Source organism: Pleurodeles waltl, chromosome 4_2 (assembly GCF_031143425.1).
Source record: "Pleurodeles waltl isolate 20211129_DDA chromosome 4_2, aPleWal1.hap1.20221129, whole genome shotgun sequence".
Classification (NCBI taxonomy): domain Eukaryota; kingdom Metazoa; phylum Chordata; class Amphibia; order Caudata; family Salamandridae; genus Pleurodeles; species Pleurodeles waltl.
In genome coordinates, this window is record NC_090443.1 from 682,088,182 (window position 1) to 682,108,515 (window position 20,334).

At 41.7% G+C, this 20,334-nt stretch overlaps 1 protein-coding gene across 1 annotated transcript in view; it reads left to right on the top strand.

Annotated features, from left to right (window-relative positions):
* Positions 1-20,334, top strand: part of COL24A1 (collagen type XXIV alpha 1 chain) — a 713,151-nt gene that overhangs the window by 144,031 nt on the left and 548,786 nt on the right. Inside the window, exon 5 of the mRNA XM_069232264.1 lies at positions 19,238-19,291. Coding sequence (XP_069088365.1) covers positions 19,238-19,291 — 54 coding nt within the window. The remainder of the gene's footprint in view (positions 1-19,237; positions 19,292-20,334) is intronic.

Consider the following 20,334-nt stretch of genomic DNA (forward strand, 5'->3'; position numbering starts at 1 on the left):
TTGTGTGGCAGACGTTGTTGAAGAAATTCAAGGACTAACAGAAGAAGACTGGAGCAAGGCTTCTAAAGAGGGTACAATTTTAACCAAGGTACAAACTCTTTTAAATGAAGGATGGCCTGCTAAAAATGACCTGGAAGGAAATTCACAAGTATTTTGGGAACTGAACGAAGAGTTATCCATTGAAAATTATAAAATAATGTGTAATGGTAGGCTCATTTCCTCAAATGTACTAAGAAACCAAATACTGGATATCTGTTATGAGGCGCATTTAGGCATTTCTAAAATTAAAAGTAGAGTTAAGGAGTTATATTGGTGGCCAGGAATGGGTGTGGCTATTGAAAGAAAGGGGAGAGAATGTGTTGCATGCAATGAATCAGAAAAAACTTTGACAACAGTTAAACCTCCATTGTGCCCTCTCAAGTGTCCAGAGATGTCTGGGAAGAAAATAGGCCTAGCTATAACTGGTCCCATACATGCAGAAGAAGGATCTAAATACATTGTGGTAATTATAGACCTTTTTTCAAAATGGCCAGAAATAGAAATTATGGCTGAAGTTGACTCTCAAGCCATTGTTAATTATTTGGACAACATTTTTTGAGAGATGGATTGCCGAAAGGCATTGTAACAGATAATGCCCCTCAGTTCATATCTGACAAATTAAAAACATTTCTGATAACATATGGAATAATACACATTACCACTTCAGTTTATCACCCAACAGGTAATGGTGCTGTTGAACGTTTCCATAGAGTACTGAAGAGCAGCATACAATTAGCAGAATGCGCAAAATGATGCTGGAGTAGAGAAGTGTGGGGAACAGTATGGTTGTATAGAACAACACCTAGTAGTTCCACAGGTTACAGTCCCTTTGAAATAATGAGAGGCAGGATTCCATTACAAAAGGACAACATAGGTTGGATGTTCATGCGGAGGAAGCATAAGTGGACAGCTGAGGCCGTCAAAAAGAATATAACGGACATACTAACACAGTCAAAAAGTTATTATGATGCCATTTACAGATGTAAAGAAGTAAATGTGCAAGTTCGTGATTTGGTAAAGGTGAGAGCACCAGGGTTTAAAAAGAAAGGAGAAGGAAAATTCTACCGACCTTTAAAAGTGGTGAAAGTGTTATGCAATGCTGTGTTGCTTGATGATGGAAAGGTATGGCTCCTGAGTCGTGTCTCACCATTCAAGGGGAGGAGAAATATAGGTGTGAATAAGGCCACCTAGATGATGGAGGATGTAACCAGGGAAGATAAAGAAATGCAGAAAGTAGGTAATAGTGAAAATAACGCACTAAGTGAAAATGTACAAATGTTTGATGATGACACACAAACGTTTGGTAACAACAAGGAATCCATTAAAATTTCACAGAAGGGAATGGAAGTTAATAGTAAAAACAAAAAGATAGCAAATGGTGATGAAAGGTTAGTAGTTGTAGAAGAAAGATTATCAGACCAGAGAAGTTAAATGTCTATGAATGTAATGGTTGAAAAACATGCCTCTATTCAAATTTCTGTAATTTCCTTGCAAACATATGTAACAAATGTAACAATTAAGTCCATTCTAGCATTAATATTGACGTCATTTTCTTATATGTTATAAAAAAGACATATACATATATAATTATGGGATTTTCTGTCATTATCCTGAAATGGATTACATTCTAATTATTCTCTATGGTAAAATCTGGGGTCCCTATTTCCGCATAGCCATAAAAGGTAATCCTTTTTATTTCTATACTTCTCTGTGTGGCATGCTTCATGCTCGAGTTCTTGTTCAGTTGCTTATTACTACTGGATGGGCTTTACTTTTGACTACAGCTAAGTGAAAGGGAAGCTTTTGGGTTTTTCGTTTTTTGGCATTCTATTTGTTTTTATGATAAAATAATAAAATAGCATTCTGGTGCCTCCATGTTCTAAGGGCAATTGACTAACTTAAAAGAACTTTAGATTTGATTTATAGCATAATATTTCACCCACATCTAATAGGGTTGACATGTTTAAGCTGTTTTTTTATGCCAAAGTGGTCACCCTGCTTTCTTCAAGACTGTGAGGAATCCCTTTAGGTGTGGCTTACCCAAAATCCACTGTCAATTTTTTTTGTTGTATGTATATTGAGTTTCATCCACACACACTCAGGGCCAGATGTACTAAGCTGTTTGCATGGTGCAAACTGCGAAAATCGCGGTTTGCGCCATGCAAACAGCCTTCTGCAATGCACATTCACAATTTGTGAGTCGGTACTGACTCGCAAATTGTGAATGCGACTCGCAAATAGGAAGGGGTGTTCCCTTCCTATTTGCGATTCGCATCGCAATTCGCAGTTGCCACCAGTGTCACACTGGTGGTAAGTCATTCGCAAAAGGGAAGGGGTCCCTATGGGACCCCTTCCCCTTTGTAAATGTTGCCCACAAGGTTTTTTCAGAGCAGGCAGTGGTCCAGCCTACTCTGAAAAAACTAAACCAAATGGTTTCGTTATTTTTTTTATTTTGCAACTCGTTTTCCTTTAAGGAAAATGGGCTGCAAAATAAATTTAAAAAACTGCTTTATTTCAAAAGCAGTCACAGACATGGAGGTCTGCTGACTTCAGCAGGCCACCATCCCTGTGAGTGCAGGGACTCGCTATGGGGTCGCAAAATGCGACCCACCTCATGAATATAGTGTCTGAGACACCGTTCTGCATCCGCATTTGCAATTCGGAAATTGCAAGCTATTATCCAAACATACACGCTGTATAGCATATGATAGTTTACCTCTATTCATTTTAGCAATTGCGTTCTCATCTAAGAGAGTCCACAGTTTCATGATCTGAGAAAAGAACACATGTGTGATAAAGGACCATGTCATTCACTCAGTTCTTTGGTTCGAGGCAAAAGCCTTTGCTGTGGTTTCAGAAGTATTATATTACTCACCCCACGTTCTAATGGTGAACTAATCTCATCTGTGCATGATTTTTCGCTGAGCTGTCTCACCACAAAAGCGGCTTTGATTCATGCTCAATGTATGAAAACACAGAGCATGGAGTGAAGGAAATGCATAATAAATTCAAATACAGCTTTTTCATGCAACTCACAGAGAGGCTCCGTAAAAACCTTCTGAATAATGTTAAGAATAGGTGTTACCACACTTGTTCACACGTACTGCAATTGATAATCGAGAGCTCCATGATCAAACCCCTTTTCACTACTGCCCATTTCACATTCACCACAGAATCTCGGAAAATCCAAGATTATTCTATTCAAATGGCAAAGTTTTCAAAAAACTTACAATGGTATGGGATGTTTCTTTTAACAGTGTGTTGTTAGTCGCAGGAAATGTAGATCAATGAATTCTGCTTTCAAAGAAATTAGATATTGCAGTACATGGTGACATACTTTGTTGTTTACTTACAAGCTTGCTATCAACGACTTAGTGTTATACATGTAAGACATGCGGTATGGTAACTTCTCATTATATTTGGCTCCGCTACAGTAGGCCAATATCTCAATTCTTTAATTTCGACTTCTTTAAATTATTATTTTTGGAGGGGTTGAGAGATACAGTTTATTTTCTGAGAAACATCGTTCATGAGCATATTGCATTTTTATTACATTTGCTTATGAATCCACTGCTGGAAGTCCTTTAGTGCACGTATGCTCTTGGCAGATAAGAGCTTCTCTAGTGTAAATACACGTGAGCCGCTGCACTTCTACAAGTACAAAGCCATTGGAAACTCAGATTATATAATGACTCTGAAGAGCATAATTGGGGAGCACGATGTTTGCACTTTTGGCCCTACATGGGCATACATTTGGTACTCTTTATGTGTTGCCCCAAAAAAGGATCTGTTTTTAGTTAGAATATTCCAGATTCACTTTGAAATCCAATACTACAAGTGCCCACTCTGCTTGCTAGTGTGAAGCCCTAGAATATAACTTCTTGCATCGTTGAGCTCAGAATGGAGTGCCATCTTTGAGGGTGTCAACATAAAAGAAGCATTGGTTTTCACAGTTACCTCATTATGGTTTCTGCATTAGGACATTTACTCATTGACTGTAAATTCTGAGGTACATCATAATTTTGAATAATCCTATCCTTTATTTTTTGCATCTCTTTCTGTTCTCCTTTCCCTCCTTCTGCTCACCCAGAAGATTTGTGAGTCGGGAACTTGCAGAAACATTACAAATTGTGGAACTGGCTATGAATGTAGAATCTTTGATGAACCAAATGAATAGTCTAGAGAATCTGAATCCACTTTGTGCATTGTCTTCCAAATTTAGCATGGTCAGAAATGATGATCAGAGCCCACAATAATGTTTTATGCTATAATATACTGGCCCCTGAGAAATCCGTAACCCCACAGATGTGGATAGTGATTGGTCAATGAGCCTGATATTGGGACTCAGTCAATGGCGTTCTTGCGACAGTTGTGCTAGTGAAGTGAAATGTCCACTATAAAAATACGGTTGTGAGAGGTACTAAGTGATATAGACATAGGGCCTGATTTAGAGTTTGGAGGGTTTGCTAGCGCGCCTTGTCCTTAGTAAGTAAACTTACAAGGGGACGCATATAGGTCGATGAACCTTTTGAATCGCATGGAGTATCCTAGTAATGCGATGACCATTGAACAATAAACTATATCAATTATCATGAAACAATTTTAGTTAATCACCTTCAAACCCATCTACTCATAAATAACCACAACCTTTTTATTAACAAATTTTATTTTATTTCCCTATTGCTTACAATTCTAAATCATACGTTAGTTCAAACTTTATTCAATTTATTAATTAATTAATAAAACACCATCACTTAAGAAGACATTTGCCAAAAGGTAATTCCATAAGCTACAACACTCGCATTGATAATAAAGTTCAGCAATTAAGTTTGTCAGTCAATTGTCACTGTCAACGTCACCCTTCAATAGCCTACCTAACCAAGATTAGCATTAGCATGTGGGTCTTCATGCGAAAACAATTTGGAGAAAAGATTAATTTGGAAAAATCTGCCTAAATGAGGATATCTATAATCAGCGCAGTTGGTACCTAGAAGAAAAGGCATAAAATCGTCATTCACACTTTTGTAGCTACCTATCCAGGATGGATCGGCAACAGATCAGTCTTCATCTTCAGGTCATCAATTAGTCAGCTACGAATCAGGCTCACAGTATGAACCTAATATCAGCACCTCGAACAGTATTTCCTGACGTCATCAATTTTCTTCCCGCAACTCTGATCTCTTACCCCTTGTCATGACTTTTTATTAGGGTCTCCCAGTCCAGCCCCCTAATTGCTAATTGGTCAGTTAGCAGATATGAATTTAACCCATAGTTTTTGTTTACCAAATCTACTAATTTTCATATGTTCCAAGTCACCTGAAGCGGATTGGTTCTTCATGCGATGCCCTCATCATCCGGCTCATCAGGTATCAAAACTGTTACATATGGCTCTTCAGTCAGTGCTTCTATTGTTCAAGTCCTGGGAAAGTACATTTAGCCTGCTCTACGCATAATTGTAGCAAATTGTCTTCATCATCTCCTGTCCGCCGGTACATTGCAGAAAATTCTAGCTAATTAACTTGAACTTCGAATGGGTCAAGGTTGTATACAGCAGAGTGTGTGAGGCCCAGTGGAACTAGGCCTTTAGTCCAGCTAACTTAATACTATAAATTAATGTAAAACATAGATTATACATCTCAATATGACATATTATTACATTTTTATCATATATTTTCATTATTGCGTACAATTTCAGTCGTTTTAGTACATATGGCGATCATACCCGAGGGCACATTTTGAAACGTGCACATTATTTTTCTACGATTAATTTCTCTATACATTTTCTCATTAGTAATAACATATAAATCATTAATAATCTTCATAATTAGCATATCTGCTTCAACAGGTTACTCTATTTCAAACTTGATGGCTATCCCATCCACTGTATTACAAGTACCATGTGATATAATGGACCTGAGATACAGCATATGAGACATCCGTCCCGTTGGTGACGGAGTTATCCAGTCACACTATACTCTACATCAGTCTTGTAGTCACACTGGGTTACACACCATTTTAGAATAATGTGATATTGTCAGGTGCTTTCCAAAGTTCAATGAGCTAACCTTCTTCCAACCTAGCATATTGTTTATTCAAAGTAAGTGAGAAGCACGACATAGTTATTTAAAAAATACTGTCATTCGATTTGATTGTAGTGAACAGCATTAGCTAGGTCATGACATAGGACGAATAGCCTGACCTATTGCATTGGTTAAAGGGGAACTTTGGTATTGAGTCAAAGTTTTTTAAGTATGTATCCCAGCTTTTTCCCTGAATGATTTGTTTATTCTTTGACAATCCAGGGAAGTGTAAAAAAGAACTCTAAAAATCCTCTACGTGAATAAATCGTTATGACAACATCCCAAGCTGCGAGTCCCTCGATGTGCATTTATGACTTGAGAGTTGAGGATTGGCGCGCGCACAGAGAAGAGGACGCAGGCTCAGTGGCTGCCAAGTCGCAGGAATGCTGCGGAGGAAGCGCTGGCTTCACGAAGAGCAGCTCCAACTGCAGTCATTTTTCCGAGGCCGAAAATAAAAGAGCCATACTCCATTTGGAGGTTGCAAAATTGTGCTCTTCCTATGTCAGTGCATTATTGTCAATTCTGAGTTCAAGGCCACAAATGTCCTGTGATTGTGTTTACACTTCGCAGTGTTAGTTGTGTACTGAACATGAGACGTACATCCAGGATGCAACGTCCTCTTGTCCCGTAGAAAAGGTCTGCCTTGTTGCCTTTCGCCTACATGGCAGTTCCAAACTTGCCCTCTGCAGTTATAGGCCTCCATTACCATTCCCCCATAATTGCGTGTCTGGTGATTTTACAATCGGCCTTACAGCTCTGTTTTTTTGGAGTTTGCTCTCTCCCACAGTGCTTCAAACGTACAAGCCGGCGAAGGGGAGGGCAGTGGCACTCGTTATTGGGGACTTAACTTTATTTCATCATCAAAATGGGACCAGAGCAAGAGAACGGCAGAAGAGAGATATTCGGAAGAAGAGAAAAGTAGGAAAATTGTGACCAAGGGAGAAAGCAGGGTTGAAAAAAGGAATTATTAAAGTAAAGAACATATAACAAGAGTATTGCTTGGTGGACGAAAAAAATTAATTTGGGCAGCCTGGATATTTAGCCACCACAGCATTCTGCACCACTAGTCCCAGGTTCCTAAGAAAAACGTTGGACCCCTGCAATAGTAGTAGTATTATTATTAGTAGTATTCGTACTGATGGTCCACAGTAAGTGGAAACTGCTTATTTTCATGTTCACTCAACCCCTTCATTGTACATTTTCCACACATTTACGACCCGCAGGTTCTTTGAAGAATGTTGCGTGTTCTTTGGTTGAAAGCCACTGCAAACAACGTACACAATTAAATATGGACTTGAATTCTACTTCCATAAGAGGGCAAAGTGCTGTAGTGTACATGCGCTGTGAGGAATCACACACAAGCGCGTGGAGTGGTGACATCAGAAAGGTGGGATCCGGAGAAGAGACAATGGATTTGTGTAATTAGCAAAACAGTCCTTTCAAGGATGCTGTATTTCTTCCTCTGAATCGGATCAAAAAAATAGAGATTACATTGCTTTGTGTCACATTTATAAATGGCTGTCTGTGTGTGCTTTATTTTTATCCTTCTTTGTTTTTATAGCTGAGGCTTGCTTGTTTATAGGAAATGGCACCCGCAGTGTCTACATTTATAAAAGGAAACGCTAGCCAGAGGGCAAGATACCAGGCTGCTTTTTTAAACCTATGCGGTGGCCATTAGCTGTCACTGTAATTCAATTTTAACTTCTTGATTTAACTTTGTCCTTTGTACGTTGTCAGAGTATAACAATTTATAATAATTACTGTGTTTAAATTCACGGTGCTTAGCAAACTGTATGCAGAAATTTGTCTCATTGTTAATTAGGAATACAACATTGTGAGGCTTGTTGGTATGCCTTGCGTATGAGAAGGCGATGGTGGTGAGTAAATACAGCACAAAGGGGAGAGGTCAAGGTGTGTTGGTAAAGTGCAGTGTGCATGGTTTGATTTTCTGCTCTTGGAGCATCTTAAAGTTTCTTGACGCAGTGTGTGGAGGGGGAAAAGGTGGCTCGGGTGGTCTCTAAAAAAAATGCCTGATGCTAAGGTTGTCATGGCATTGCCTTTTAGTGATGTTGGGGACCTAAAACTCGATCTTTTAGTCAGTCTACTACATGTTAGTTCCCAACACCATCACCTGCAGATAATGTGTTGGACTGACTGGCTCACAAAGTCTCTAGAATCTGCATACTACTTGGCTCACAATCTTCATGTTTACTATGAAGATATCTTACAAGTATAAAGCATATCCAGATTTGCACTAAGCCTGAAAAGTTATCTTGGAGAACATCATTGAGTAACTTCTTGAAAGAAACCCTGCACTGAACTAAACTATTCTGCTTAACCTGGAAGACGTCTGGGATTATGGGCGTTGACACACAGGACCATAGCCTCTAGTCACATAGCCAGATTTAATGTGCCCAACTCCACTTTTAATTTTGCAACCTCGCTGCCTCGATGGCCTTCTAGACTTTGCACAACTCCAAGCAGAGTTTGCCTTCCCTTCCACTGCTCACTGGCAATATTTAACTCTTAGACACTGAGTCACAGAACTCATAAAAAGCCACATGGCAGTCGCCTGCTCACTCCGTTTGAGTGATGGCTTATCACACATAAGATGGATAAGAAATGCCTGCCTGCCATATATGCATTTCTTAACATACTGACATGTAAGGTCCGGTCCTCTGCACAGCGGCAATAGAAGCTGGAGTTCGGATGCTCCTTCACACCTAGGGAAGGGGCGGACATCTTGCATCAAACGTGTTCTTCCACTTGTAGTGCCAGTGGTCAAGAAACCCTTATGAAAATCGTACACTACTGGTACTACACACCTGCGAGGCTGGCAACATGGAAACCGGGAGGTGATGCCAGTTACTGGCGGAACTGTGGTCAGCCTGGGACAATAACACTTATCCTCTAGCAGTGTCCGAAACTACAGTCCTTTTGGTCAGAGGTACTGACTGATATATAAATGAAATGTACAACATTGACATACCATGCTTTCCCAGCTACATACTACTGGGACTCCCCAATGTGCTAACTTACCACCTGAAAACAGGGAAGGGCAAGGCCATCATTCTTGCACTCTTTGCAGCAAAACAAACCATCTTAAATGAGTGCGGAACGTATTCTGTCCCCATGAAGCTGGACTGACTTAACAAACTCTGGGGCCTCCTGGGTATGGAAAAATTAACTGCAGTATTGGACCATAGGCTCTCCCAATTTGATAAGACATGGGGGCCCTGCATACACTTCCTCTCTCAGGAGTTTTGAGAACTGTCTTGCCTGAGATATTGAAGAGTACCACACCTCACCCAGGAGGATCAGGACCCTTTAAAGGAGTGGTAGAACATTTCTTTTATATACCTGACTACATTGTCCCATCAGTTGCTGAGAACTGTATTTTGCACTACCCTATACCCCCCAGGTTCTCCCCCTGTATGTTCCCCTTTTGTCCTCCCCCACATCATCTCCCTGGTTAACGTCCTTTTGTTTGGTGTTTTCCTTGCCTCACTGGCCTGTGGACATAGGTGCAGGATGATTTGTACTGTTTCTATACCTCTGCAATTTAATATAACAGATTTAAATATAAATACCATGCACCCTGTGCTATGAGTCTTTAGGGGCTATCTTTGGGATGACTTAAGCATACTAAAAAGGATGGTTTATGCCTCAAAAACAAATTTTGTACAGTCAAAATTGAAGTTTAAAACTCTACCACTGGCTGCAGTGGCAGGTCTGAGGCAGGTTTTAAAATGCCACTTTGGTGGATAGTAAAATGAGTGCTGCAGCTCACTAGTGCAAAACACAGATGATGGATAGAATGCTGAACAAATCAAACACCCACCCACAGATCTGCTTTTATGCCATTATTTTTTGCTTGCTAGTCCATTCTAGTTTGGCCCCAGCCTTAGGCAAATCAGTCTTGACCCTGCTCCCCAAGTAGTTAAGCACTAGTTAGCAAGGGTAACATGCACAAAATTCTAATGCCAACGAAAACAAATTCAGCAAAGTAAGGGAGAAAAGACAAAATGTTTGGGGAAATACCATGCCAAGGATGTCAGGTTTAACACATAACCTCTCACACTCCAATTTCCAAACATCCAACCTCACTTACTTCACAGTATCCATTCTTCCTTCAGCCATAGCAGACTGGGGCCAGTTCCAGGCAGAGTTAAATGGTTTCCTATACTCTCACTCAGGCCAATTATAGGGGCTGTCCAAAGACTGAAAATTATCAGATTCGGAGCTATTAATTTTGGTATCTAATACTCCCTCCCTACCTCCCCCACCACACGCTACTGCAAAAATGTGGCCCAGCACAAACAAGATTCACAAGGTAAGTAAAAGGCAATGTTCTGAGAATTAACAGGATCATGATCGGCAGTAAAGACATTCATTTGTATATTGTCAGCCTCTACTCCATCCTGTCTGGGTCCACATTGGTTCATCCTCTCTGGATGATTGATGCTGGCTATAGGATCACTTGGTTACATTGCGTACATTTTGGGCATGGGCAATCGCAACATTCAGTGCAGGCAAATCTGTTTCATGCAAACTATGTGTAAGAAAGGATGCAGCTTTGTGACCTCTGCTAGAAAATGTTGCACGAGATGTGCACCCAAGTTGATGGCTTGCACACAGTTTAGACCACCAACTTACTTACTAAAATAATTTTACAACACCGATGTGCTATATTTATTTTTTCGTTTCTCTAGTATGCGTGTTACACATTGCAAATGGCATTAGTCTCTGGGCACTTGTTCCATTGAGATGTCAGACTCTGATGAGGGCAGATCGAGCTTTCCACGGTCATTGAGGTTTCCTCACACTGCCTGCCGTCAACCAAGCACCCCAAGTCAGAGGGGATGGCGATGTAGACCCCAACCCCCATCTAATCTTTAACCCCTCCGTTTTGAAAGCCAGTAGATGTGCCACGTGTCTCAGGATATCAACCAAATATCCTGATGGTCGTAAACCTCTGTCACTACCCACTTATTGTGACAACAAACAGGTGAGCTTCTCTGAAAGAAAATCGTGTTGCATTTGGCTACTGACTCTACATTTTTTATATGTATTCATCCGCATTACTTTACAAATTGCGAATCCTTCACACCTGTCTAGACAGCCTCAGTTTCATCCTATGTAGTTAGACATTAGAGGCCTTTACAGTAAACTGATGCCTCAATCTGAGTCAGCCAGACGGTATAGACTTCAGCTATGAACAACTGTTGCCAGCTTTGCGGTGTGAGTGATGGTGTCCAGCGAGGAGCAGAGGCCGCAGGAAATGTGTGGTCAGGGAGGGTGCAGTAGGCGCTAACTTTCTTATTGACAAAATGCTGTCCTTTGTTAATGGTTACTAATTTCTCTTTCCTCTTTGTGGACACATAGGGCCAATAAATGAGAAGTGGGCAATTTACATCCTTCCTGCCTCTCTGATTTGAGTGACTTTTGCAGTAGGAATATAAAGCAGGGACACAATATAAGTGTGAGGGGCGAGATTTGGTGAGTGCTAATAGCCGTAGTGACCACGTTATGAGGTATATTAATGATCATCTTTCCTGCGTTTAAGAACCTCTGGGCACTAATTGTGGAGTGGCCAATGATTAGTCTTCCTGGCTCTATGATTTCAGTGACAGCGTGAAAATGGATCATTGAGCAGAGGCGGACAACAGCTGTGTGGGAGTACGGTTGAGTGGCTGCCACTAGTCACACTGACCACATGCTATCAGGCATTAATGTTTTTATGTCTCTAAGTGCCGTTAGCCACTGATGGTAAAGCGGGAAATTACCAGCAAGTGCCACATATAGCTGAGTGCAATAACGCTTAGTTATTTCTCAGCACTGAACATCTCGCAGCAAATCATTGAACTATTTCCGTGGTGAAATTGTTTAGGTTGTTTTGCTGTTTACCCACAAGAAGAATATTCTTGGAAAATGGTATTAAATAGTGATGCTCAAGTTTTGATCTGCATCTGATAAATGGCTTTTCGAGTCTAGCCTTAAAGACACTACAGCCTAATGCACCAATGATTTATTCAGGCTTGGCGAAGAACGTAGCATTGACAAGTTTGCCCAGTAAATGTATTCATAATCTCTCTTCCACGGCTGTGAAACATCCATCACTGCTGAAAGTGAGTGCATTGCTGCATTTGGGCATGCTTCCGTGTGTGGGCAAACTTAATAACGTTTGTTCCAGGAACAAGAAGACCTTTATTGTAAATGGACCGCATGCTGCCCAGTCACTTCTAAGGAAAAGGGCAGTGCGTGGTGGTTCCAGGCCTAAATAGAAATGTCAACATGTCTATTTATTGCTAAGGTTCTATTATAACGATGACGAGTTTATGCTTGGAATCTGTTTTTGGAAACATAACTCAGTGTTTCAGAGTTGTGAAAATGTTACTAAACCATCGTGTTATAATTATATATTTTACTGAGTAAACCAAGTAGCTAATCCTCTTTCATTTCAGACCCACCATAATTTGTGTATAAAATCAGTCGATTGCTGTGTTTTGTTGGTGTTGATGTCGCCACATAGGTCATTACCCCTATAGGCAATTAATGTAATTGGAGTTTAAAGAGAGAAAAGTGTATGGTAGTCTGTAACACACCTACTGTCTTTGCATCGTGTGGTACTGTTGTTTTTGCCTGTGTAAGCTCCACTGGCTGCAAATGATGGGTGAATGTTGAGAAAGTAGGATTCATAATGTATTCTTGAATGCAAAGCACATATAGACCATCCCAAATATCAAGTCTGCAGTGGGAATATTACTGTGATGCCACCTGGAAGGGCTCCTAGGGAATGTATACAATTACATGGCATTGCCTATTGCACTAAGGACTGTGGAGGTGCAGCACCAAGGAAAAGGCGAAAGTGATGGGTGGATAACTGAATAGGCACTGGTAATTACTTTGGGTAGGGCAATGAGAAGTGAATGAAAGAGTAGATCATGAGGCCTGGTCACTCGCACCAACACATTTAGGTGTTAGGATAGTGATTTCTGTAGGGAATGCCTGGACAACTTATTGAGGCGACTGGAGGAAAGGTATGTCGTGGATGATTATTAGTTAAAGAGGGATCATCTCCAAATCTTGAATCAGTCAACCATGTACTGCAAAGCTCACACAAATGAGGAGCATTAAGACACAATACCATGGAACAGGAAATCCAAGCTCTTAAGAGGCTTGTACTCCTCAGCAGGACTGGAAGCAAAAGGCATTTTGGAAGCTGATAAGAGATTTGGCCTGCAGGGAGTGGTGAGTAGGAAGGACATAAGACTGACTAGAAGAAGAAGAGCTAGTGCCAAAAGAATTGCTCGGCTGAAGTCACATAGAAAGACAGACTCTGTAGTGCCTTAGCTAGTTGAAATTCTCTTCACAACATTGTCATTCTCTCTGCTTGCCGTATTCTTTCCTGTGCCCATGGAAACTATGGTTTGAAGCCTCATTATGGGAGCTATTAAAACTGCCTCAAACTGGCTCAATGCACATTTCAAAGATCTTTGTTTGGACTTCTATTTACCACAGTTGAGGCCCTGGTTTTCTTAGAGTTCTAGTTTCAGCGACAATGTTTTTAGAAGACTTATTTAAAAAAATCTGCTTTAGTAATTGGAAGGCCTACCGGAAATCATTGAAAGGCCACATTCTACGATTTCTTACTTAAAAATATCTATATGTATATAGCTATATATTGTTTAAATATAATATAATATAATATCTATGAGAAAAGCAACTTTTGGTTTGCTTCTAATGTTTGGCGCCATTTGATGAATCTTCACAAAACATTCCAAATAATGTCTCATCCACCTCAGCTTCTTTCTGGAAAGCTGTGGGATGATCCGTTAAGCAGGGGCTGAGAAAAAGGGGGGTACCCAACATATTTTCCTCGTTCACTTTTTCCATAGGAGAAATTAATAGCAACACCACAAAAACTGTGGAACGAAATGACACTAAATGTAGCAGAAAGCAGGATCTTGGTCCAGGAAGTGAGCTTTTTGTGCTTTGGTGTTAACCCATTCAATATTTTTTGAGAAATGAAGGCTCTGCTTACGACCTCATATATTACATCACTTATAAGATGTTCTATGACATCTGACATCATTGATAACATGACTATACTATCGGAAATGACATAATTGAGGACATCACTGTGCATGGCATTGACACAATTTATAGATACTTAGGCCATGAGTTATATTTGAGATAACTATAACTGGTGAATTTCAATGGTTATGATTGTTTAAAATCCCGTTGACCTTTTGCTCACTGAACAAATATCTGTGTATGTGGTAGTAGATTAGTTAAAACTTAGTTTCAATTATGTGTGAATGTGGTGTCCCAGGGCTTAAAATGCTAGTGCAGGCCCCTGTACCACTATCAATTTGTTTGATTGTATTTCAGATCAAATAGAGAACTTTGGTGGTGCATCAGAGAATCTGCAAGTTAGAAAGAACTGATTTCTGGGAACTGGCAGCAGTTCCCAATACTGGTGCTGCTCGTCAATGATGATTCTGATGAAGGGAAATCATTTCCTAGGGTGGTCATGGGTCATGAGATATAGAATTAATAGTTTAACTGGCTAATGTGAAAAGGTGGTGCAACACCCACAGTCTGATGTTGTTTCCTGCCAATGCAACCTAGTTCCTAAGAGAAACGTAGGAATATGGTTATGTCAATCACATCAAGCAATAATGAGGAAGGTAGAGAGAGGATGAGACGATGTGCAATATTAAAGGGAACGGATCATTTTCAAGCCATTGCCTTAGTAGCTTTCAGATTTCTAAGAGGTGCGTCATGGACGTGTGCCCAGGTACAAGTTCGGTATTGCACAATGTTAGAAATTGAGTTTCTTGTTGGCTAAGGTATGCATCTAACCCAGACAGAACCCACCCACTTTAGTCTAGTCCCAGAGGCAATATGTAAAGCGTTTGCACAACACACACAACACACATGACGCACTATCCCCTCCACAAAGGAAACACAAAACCAAGTTATATGAAAATATACTGTATTGTACACAACGCAATTATTAGACTAAACACAACATGTCAGCAATATCCTGCTACCTTAGCAGTTGTCAGAACGTTACACATTAGTTACTCTGCAGAACCAGCAGTAGTCACATATAACACACAGGTTACTTAATATTCTGCAACATAAGCAGGAATCACATAAAAGTACTTGTCATCAGAGTATCATAAATGCCTGTACCAAGAGCATTATAAAACATATGGCAAGTCAGGAAAACTTATTAGCATGTTATGCCCACAAAAGGAACATTAGCATACATATATGAAACATCATAAATAAGCAGGGTAGCATATACATCATTAATGACCATACCAGGAACATATGAAATATGTACATTCTTGAAAAGTACCTGTTTATGATGAGAACTGCACTTCTAGTGCCACAAGGTTCAAAAAGGGCCCCCCGGTGCTTTCGGAGGCAAAAACGGGAGCCGTTTATGTCGGGGACGGCACCCCCCCTCCGTTTCCTTAATATCAGACCCCTCCTGGGGCCTGCGATCTCAGAGGCCCACCGGGCCTCAACGGGCCCTCCAGAGAGGGGGGGTGCCAAAGCCAGCACCACAGTTGGGGGTGGAGGGGGGGTGCCATGCACCCCCTCTGATTTTTTTAATGGGCCCCTCCTGGGGTCAGCGATCTCTGGGGGCCCCCTGGGCCTTTATTGGCCCTCCAGCGAGGGGGGCAAAACAATACCACCAGCCAACAAGGGGGAAACTACGGGGGACCAGCGGTGCGGGGGCATCCGGCGAGGCTTCCACCCTGCCTGCGGTCTCAGCTGATGATGGGGGTCTCCGTTGGGGCAGGGGAAGCCTCCGATGAGGCTTCCCCCCCCCCCCCCTGCCCGGCCACGAAACCAAAGGGGCCTGGTGGGGCGGGGGTGCCTCCGTTGAGGCTTCCTTTCCCCCACCCGGCTTCTCAACACTACGGAGAGTCGGCCCGGCCCACAGCAGCGGTCAGACACACCAAAGTAGGTGCCTGCTTGTGCCCCGGGGGCACTCCTCAGAGTGTGCTTCACCCCGGGGACACGGTAGAAGCGTGCTCGCTCCTGTTTGTTGATCGAAGGCGCCCCGGGGGTCCCAGCAGCAGCGTGTCACTCGCGCTTTTTTAAAAATATGCCGGGTTGCGGCAGTGAAATCGGCAGGACCAATGCGCTTTCCAAAGCGCCACTGATTTACAGCCACAGCGCCCCCCAGGCGCTACACAGCCTAGTTGAAAAAGTGCTCTCAAGGCGCTATTCCAGGACAGGAGAAGCGTTCCTCATGCGCTTCAGGTAGAGTAGCAGGGGTCAAGGGCCACAGCACCCTGCCCCTGGGGGACATCAACAAAGGAGAAAGGAGCACAGGTGGCAGGGCTCAGCAGCGGGCCAGCACAAGGTGGATACAGGCAAATAGCAGTTCCTCCAGGTGACCAGGCAGGTCACAGGTCAGCACAGCAGCAGCAGTCCATGGTGGTTCCTGGTGAGTCCCTCCAGCATTATGTGTCCAGTTCCAAGTAAGTTTCAGTGTCTCCAAGAGTTCCCAAATTGTGGGGAAAACTCCCCTGTACTTATACTCAGTTTTACAGTGTGTCCACAAAGGAAGGGGAGAGGAGGTCCCAACCAGTTACAACTGGTTCTGGGAGTGCCCCCTCTCTCCTCCAGCACAGGCTCCAAACAACAGTTGACGGTAAATGACCCTATTGTGTGAGGCCAGGGCACAGCCTTTACAAATGCACGTGTGCCCCGCCTCTCCCTTCTCTCAGGCCAGGAAGACTATTCAGTATGCAGATGCACCTCTGTGGCACCTCCACCCTCCCTGTGTACATGCTGTCTGAAAGGTATGCACAAAGCCCAACTGTCACTCTGCCCAGACGTGGATTGGAGTCAAGTTGCAAAACACCAGAGTCATAAGCACAGAGAAATGCTCACTTTCTATAAGTGGCATTTCTGTAATAGTAATAAAAAATCCACTTACACCAGTAAGCAGCATTTCTCATCACCATTACAACCATACCAAACATGCCTACGCTACCCCTCATAAACCAGACAATACACCCCACACATAAGGCAGGGCATTTCCAAAGCAATCCTATGAGGAGGCAGCACTCACAGCAGTGAGAAACCAAATAGACTGTTTGTCACTACCAGGACAGGCCACGCAGCATGGCACATGTCCTGCCCTCTACATGCATAGCACCTTGCCCATAGGGCTAGCTAGGGCCTACCTTAGGGATGACTTACATGTAGTAAAAGGAGAGTTCTGGGCCTGGCAAGTAAATTTAGTTGCCAGGTCCCTGTGGCAGAACCTGCGTACACAGGCCCTGCGCTAGCAGGCCTGAGACAGGTTTGAAAGGCTACTTCAGTGGGTGGCACAAGCAGTGCTGCAGGCCCACTAGTAGCATTTAATTTACAGGACCTGGGTATAGAAATACCACTGTACAAGGGACCTATAGGTAAATTAAATATGCCAAATAGGTATAAGCCAATCATACCAAATTTAGAAGGGAGAGCACCTGCACTTTAGCACTGATCAGCAGAGATAAAGTGCTCAGAGTACTAGAGCCAACAGCGAGAGGTCAGAAAAAATAGGAGGAAGGAGGCAAAAAGTCAGGGGATGAACCTGCCACATGAGTCAGGTCCAACACACAACAAAACAATTGCATGGTGGATATTACTTGAGATGTTAGCGAGCACGGACTCTGGTCATGTATCACCTTCTTGGCCTCCGCTGAACAACAGATGGTCTAATCCTTGAAAGCTTCTCAAAAACCTTGCTTTTAGCTTTCAAGGGGGCTGTTTATCCTCTCCATGTATTTCATGATTGTATCCAGCAAATATCAGGCCATCTGGCACTCTTGTTTAGCCCCTCAAGAAATGAGCAATACAGATGGGTCAGCATTCCTCTGTGAGTTCGGCCCTGCAGGCAGGTTTGTCTCACTTTGTTCGTTAGACAATATTTTGTGGTCACGTTAGAGACACTTTTTGCCATACATGATCCAAATTTTCTTTGTCAAAAAAGAATACATCTCAGAAAGATGAAGTGAGGAAGTGTTCCAGAGCGCTTGAGTTGACTTGAATGAGGATAAGGATTTAGCTAGCGGTCTTGGATGGGTGATCCATGTGTTCATGTGAAACATATTATGCACTGCAGAACACAAAAATGATGCATAGACCTTTCTGTAATGAAAAAACACATACCCAGTATGCTTATAATCCCCCATCATCCCTGGGTATTACTCAGGACATTGTTTTTTCCAGATGGAAAGATGGAGATGATAGTTTCAGGTGCTACCATGTTGATTCATCAAGTTTCCCTGCTTGACTCATACATGACACAGATGGCCATCACTAGCTCACCTCCCCACCACAAGTGTAATGTTAGGGGTAGGTTAATATTAACCATATGTGCGACAGGCATGTCATACCAGAATTGTGAATGGATGAACAAGGCTATGTCTTCAGGTATGTACAATGCATTTTATTTAACCTCTGAAGTGACAGAAATAAGAGGTTGCTAAAGTACAAGCCTGCTGCTATCATTATCGGTAGAAAAATATTCCATTTGGAGTTTCCCTCTAAAGATTCCCTTGTCTTCCTTTGACATAGAACTGCAACTTTCAGTAGGTTGTACATATGGGTGTCTCACTGTGGAAGGAGAATGATATATGCCCAATGTAGTGGGCAGATTGCCCCTCTTTAAAAGGTTTAAAAGGCTCATTTATTTTGTGCTTCCATGCTGATTTAGGAGTATTTTAAAAGTGGCACCATGTGTAGCAGACAAAACTCTGGCAATTACCCTTTCTTAATGTGACCAGTTTTTAAGCCCAAATTTGCCATAAACTAACATTCTGGAAAAAGATTGAAAATTTCAGGCAATAGATTTTGTAGTATTTATTATAGCTGCATAAAGATTCACACATGTAGGTGTTTTGGATTAAACCTGTATTGTAAATGTAGTAGTTGCGTGCATATAGTAGTAGTTCGATTTGTATGTATTAGTATACAAGTATGTATTTATACATATTTTCTACGTATTCCATTGTATTGCATTGCACGTGTTCATGCGGTTTATGTGTTTGAGTTTTCGATATTTTTACATTCTCTTTTGATTTGCTTTGCAGGGTTTGTCTGGACCACACGGGAATCCGGGTTTGCCGGGATTGCCAGGTCCAAAGGTAAGTTACTGTCACTGGAATATATCACACGAGCTGTAATAGATAAAATAGCTGCTTTGCCAGCCTTCTCAGAGCTTCGCAAGAAGTAATCTGAATTCTTAATAACAAAAATCGTTCTTACACTAAAGAAAACATACTGTGATAGTTTTAAGTGGCTTATGGGAATTAAATCACTCGCAGCAACTTTTACCTTCTGTTAACAATCTGAAGCACGTCCAAAGTGTAGTGTCTATTTAATGTTGCTTTCATTAATATCTTTTGGCTTGGCATTGCTTGAGTTCTTCCCTCTGATGAACAGAAATTGTAGAATTTGCCAGACCTGCACATTGTAAATTGGATATATAAAATAATGAGAAAGATTCTCTAGAGACCCATTTCAATATTTCAAACATAATTCCCCTAGTCATTTTTAAATAGTTTCAGACAGATTTCTGCGCTTAGAAAAATGCCTTCAGCTCATATTTAGCTTAACGTTTTGATAAATATGTCTGGAAAAACCAACACTGGCTGCAGTTTTTTGTAAGTGAGTTTTCCTATGGCAGGAATCTAACCTGTGGTGACAGGTGTTAAACACTGCTCTGGGGCATGAAGTGTGTCAACTAGCACTCGGGGAGTTTGACATTATAAAACAAAGTTGTCCTGTGTTTTAGTGTACACTCTTTTGATCGTTGTTCGGGACTTCTCGCAATTTCTATTAAGTCGTCTTGCTCTAAATGTATGTGCAATACTTTACAGGCAAAAGAAGGAGTGTGCCTTTTTTTGTGATGATTGCTAACTACCGATCAAATAAATTAAGAGAATGTGTACATTTCATTAAACATTAAGGGTTCAGTTCCATCAGGTTGCCAGGGTCCTATAATGTGTGCCTTGTCAAGCAAGTCTCGAGTTTCAGCAGCTTGTAGAAAGGGCTCCACAGTTCAGAATTGTTTTTGAATCCAGGCCATTTATATAAGCAATAATTGCTTTTTCCTGTGTACCTGGATTAGCTCAGTCCTTCCAGTGAGATTGCTGGAAAGGAAACGCCCAGCTCATTAGTATGGTGA